This window comes from Aplysia californica, unplaced genomic scaffold (assembly GCF_000002075.1).
Source record: "Aplysia californica isolate F4 #8 unplaced genomic scaffold, AplCal3.0 scaffold00147, whole genome shotgun sequence".
NCBI classification, from domain to species: domain Eukaryota; kingdom Metazoa; phylum Mollusca; class Gastropoda; order Aplysiida; family Aplysiidae; genus Aplysia; species Aplysia californica.
In genome coordinates, this window is record NW_004797417.1 from 830600 (window position 1) to 835599 (window position 5000).

General features: G+C 40.7%; 1 protein-coding gene across 1 annotated transcript; it reads left to right on the top strand.

Moving 5' to 3' along the window:
- Positions 1–2301: 2301 nt before the first annotated feature.
- Positions 2302–4242, top strand: LOC101862031 (muscarinic acetylcholine receptor M3; the record flags this gene model as incomplete). Its single annotated transcript, XM_013081828.2, has 1 exon — positions 2302–4242. A coding segment is annotated over one exon (1860 nt), but the record flags the coding sequence as incomplete, so codon positions are not given.
- Between the last annotated feature and the right edge of the window lie 758 nt (positions 4243–5000).

Here is a 5000-nt window from a genome sequence, read left to right on the forward strand (position 1 = left end):
AAGCGCATAGAGCTTGCTCTTGAGCGGGCATTTCCGCTATACAAATGCTATCTATTACTATTATTATCATTATTATTAAAGAATAATACAAAATAAATACGTTTAAAAAAAATTATTATTAGTGTCTTGTAATGTAAGTCCACTTTGACACCATTTAACTCATTTAGGATGTGGCAGGGCCAACTCGGGTTGAGAAGGATACAACGTCCCAGTAGTGGAAGACCGAGATATAAAAATATTCCCTGAACCGGAACTGAACTCTGATTTTTCTGAATGCGACGCCGTAACCCCTTACCTCATGCCACAGACGCCAGTGCGAACCTCCCCTAAGAAATGAAGAAATGATAAGCCGGAAAACGGGGCATAATGCAGTTCGATGACATGAAACATAGGATACCTAATAGATCGAGACCTCAGAATTAAGAAGTACTAACTGACGTTTAGGGCAATTGAAGTCAAGATGTCAAAAACCAAATTATGTTATATCTGCTCTATCACCATCGTAAGCTTATTCGGAGTTGTTATCAAGATATTCGAAGAATTGCAATCTTAAAAGTAGGACATGTGAAACTCAAAATTTTTAGCGTAAAATTTCTCAAAACTAGGTATATCTACTGAGCAGTTAGAACGGTGTAATTCTAGTATAGCGAAATAACGATGGAATTCGTGCAAAAATTTCAAGATTTTAAATATTAACTGTAAAAGCCCACCTCGATACAAATAAAATACTTACAATTCTAAAGCAGTGTCCAGGAAACTGATAATACCCATGAGCGTTAATGTCAATGAACATTATAGAATAGAATAGTATTATTATTTTCCTCTTAGCTATTCTGACTTTCGAACAAATTTCACCCGTAGCTAGTGTTCAGGGGTGTTATTAATTTTGTATATCACCAACACACGCGGTTGGAGGGGTGGGGGAGGTGTGGTGGTAAGAGAGACGATATTGCTTGTCATTAGTGGAAAACCAGCCGGTTCAGTTCTCTGCTCCCGTAAACAAACTCGTTGAATGATCGGGAAAAGGTTGGTTGGTTGAGAGGGAAGGGGAGGGTGGTAAGAGGTGTCTAAAATTATGTTTTGCATCTACTCTGGACATGTGGTGTCTCAGATATTCAGCTCACGTTTATGTCATCATATTCAGCAACGTGCCTGATATTTCATGCTTTAGCGCTACTGATGTTAAGTTGGTATGTTTTGGATCAAGTGACCCCATGTTTAACACATACGAAAGGCTATTGTCTTTTACTTAGACGTGTCTAGTGGCATTATGAGGGTATCTGACTACTTTGTTCGGCCGTTTCGGAGAGAGGAAAATAGGTTTTACGCCCCTACCGATACTGTTAGATTTCTTAAGAGGCTGGACCTCCGAAAGGACCGAACCAAGTGGGAAATTCGTGTAAAATGCCTTTCCCAAGGACACAACGTCGGACAGAGCTTAGGCTCGAACCCCCGAACCCGTAATCTCACGATTTTGTATATCACCAACACACGCGGTTGGAGGGGTGGGGGAGGTGTGGTGGTAAGTGTTGTAATCTCACGATTACGAGTCCGGTAGTCTTACCACTAGGCTACTGACGCCACTCGGAGAGAGGATAGTTGGACTGTCTTGAAACGGATATCCAACCAAACCTTGCTTATAATAATATGACAAGAAACAAAGGGCAATGCAGTTAAAATTATCACTCCATAATAAATAATTTTTCAACTCTCTCGTCGTCATTGCTCTTTTTCGATCTCATTAATTAGGTCCTAATTGTATCCTGTTTTATTAACTTAATCTAAGAACGAAATAGCTTGAGAAAATTAGTTTTTAGCTTCCTAATCATAGTTCCAAAAGAAGTATAAAACAAGTATGACTAAATAAAAACCCTATTTTCACATCTTAATATGACCTTGGAAACAGGTATCCAAAAGGCTAACAGTTGATACCTTGTATTTCGTTTCTTATAATAATGAAACGCTGCGCACAAATCAGTTCGGATGGCTGTTTATTCTCTTGAAAAAATTATGGAAACAAAATGGTCTCAAGAAGTTATTTGCATCTCTTCTTTTCTTTAAATCAGTGCATACAGCTGTAGACATTAACGAACATTTCTCAAGAATCAATCAATTATTATTGTGACAAATACAATTATTTATCTATTCATGTATTATCATTATCATCATTATTTTTTAGAATCAATATTGTTATTATCATTATCATTACTACTATCATTGTTATTGTTACTATTATAATTATAATTATAATTATTATTATTATTACTATTATTATTATTAAAATAAGATCTGATTTGTCTGTTTCAGATCTGGACCGGGGTTGACTACACGGCTAGCACAGCCTCCATCCTAAACCTCTTTATACTGAGCTTAGATCGCTACTGGTCAGTCCGACAACCGCTCAAGTACCTGCATAAGCGCACAAAGAGACGAGCTCTCAGCATGATAGCCTTCGTGTGGACTGTTTCCTGCCTGTGGGTTTTGCCCATCTCGAGCTGGCATCACTTTGCACACGGAGGGGAGAGAACTGTACCCGAAGATGTCTGCGATACGGAGTACGCCAAAAACTCTCTCTTTAAACTTATCGCCGCTTTCTTCAACTTCTACCTCCCTTTAACCATTATGTATATTCTGTACTTCAGAATTTTCATCGCCATCAGGCGACGTTCAGAGTTTGAGCTGGGTCAAAGAAATCCAGGAGGGACTGTACTCTCTTACAAATCGAACGTCGCCAATTCTCATTCGCTAGAGGATAGTGAATGTAATGATGAAAATTCTTCTCTCGACAACCGAGGCGGTAACGTTAGCGTGAACCACAGTAACAGCAATGCCTCAAATCTGAGTGCTGGCAACGGTGCTAGGGCGAGACAGAACGGGACTCGCTCTCTTCCCTCAGGGAAGAGAAACCTCCGACTGCTCACAGTGAAACGGCAACCTGGTGGCATGACGTACAACAGGGATTCTTCTGGAAGTGGTGGCACTTTCAAAGTGGAATATATTTATGACGAAAGTGTCCTAGATCCTCAGACGGAAAAAATAGAGAGGTACTTCTACGAAGATCACTACCCAGTGCAATGTTTGACACGGTCAACTTGGGTCGTGGGTGGCGACAAATACTCCAGCAGCCTACCTAGAACATCGTCTGGAGCAAGAAGCAATCCTCGACCTCTACCGGATTTCAAGATGTCTGTAAAGCTACAGGCAAATTCCTCAACACCAAATTTAAAACTTTCACCTGTGACAACACCCCAGGAATCAGCATCACAGCTCCAAATAACTGTCCCTGTACCCCCACAGCTGTCAAAAGGAAAGGGAGCGGCGTTCAAACGAGGTCTTTTTAAAAGAGGTAAAAAATCCTCCTCTTCTTCATCATCAAAACTTCAAGGTGTCAGGCTGGATTCGTATAGAAAATACAACCCCGAAGAAACCTCTTTCTCGCCTTCGAGTTTCCCACAGCTCACGGCCGTTTCAGAATCATCCTCTTCCTCAGCCAGTACTTTCGAAGAGCGAGATCGCAAAACTACGTGCTCAGGAAAGAATAAACCAGAGACAACAACAGTAATAAATCATTCCGCAAGATCTCAACTGCCAAAACATTCACCACGAGAAACATTTTCTGTGGTCAGTGGGATCAGAAAGATTCGCCAAGCGGAGTCTTTTTTCGACCGGACAGCTGGCGTGTCAATCCCGCCAAGCAGCAGTGCAGAATGTTGTTCCTCTAAGAACGGAGAGGAGTCTGATGGAGGCGTCATGGTTCTACATGACGACAAGCATCGCCGTCTCACAGGAGGGGTCACTGGACTGAAAGAAAGACTCCGGACAATACGACAAAGTTCCTCTCTCAACAAAGAAATCAAAGCCGCGAGGCAGCTTGGAGTCATTATGGGAGCGTTCACTTTGTGTTTTTTGCCCTATTTCACCCTTTTCCTGGTGGTCGCTTTTTGTGACAATTGTGTGGACAGTGGTCACCTGACCGCCGCCACCTGGGTTGGTTACTTAAACTCTACACTTAATCCATTCCTTTACCCTTTGTGTAACGCAAACTTCAGGACCAAATTCCGCTCTATGTTGGGCTGTTGTAGCAAACGGAGGGGTAGACTCCGATCCACAAAACAGGAACGCTCTGAGAGAAATACAGCGTTTCATTCAAGATATGACTGATGCCAGCGTTTCAAAACTCGAGAACTTGGAGCAATTGTGTCATTTGTACAGTCATTAAAGATTAAATTGATTATCATTAAAGAAACGTTAGTGTGTGTTTTTGAAAAGGGAAGAGGGTACGTCTAATAATATATAAATGCCAACCGAAGTCTGTTTTAACGAAGTCAGACAGGAAAACCTTTGACAGTGAATTATTGATAGAATTTCGTCAGCTGTATTGCACAATAGAACTATTGCTGTGGTTTTGATGTTTTTAATTGTACAAGAGTACCTAACTGATGAACCTCAAATTAATTTCTTTGGCAACGTCTAACGCCGTATCGGACACTTAAATGGTGATTTCGATAACGAACTCCGTCGTCTAAAGTCAAGTGAATTAAATGAACGGAAAACCCTTGAGATAGTGAAACACGCTTAGGCATGCCTGGTGCCCAACCCATAGCCTCAAAGATTTGGCAAACCACTTGAGTCTATGAACTTGGGCTAAAACGGAAAGCCCAATAAAATTTGAAAACAAAATTACTTTAAACGTCTTACAAACATTTGTTCTCCTTTCCTTTTCATCACAATGCCCCCCAAACAAACTCAACTTATTACAGTTTGTTTTTAGCCCCTCAATGTCCATCAGGATCAACAAATTGTCTTATAATGCTTAACCTTCCATTTTCAAAATCTTACCCAACAAGTCTATTATCACTTGTCCTTGACGAATAAGATTTTGTAAAAAAAATTCGTCCTTGTTTATATCTACAGGCGAACCTGTCTAAGACGACTACCCATTTCGAGGAGAAATGTGATTGTCTTAGACGGGTGGTCCTCATCATAATATTGAAACGACG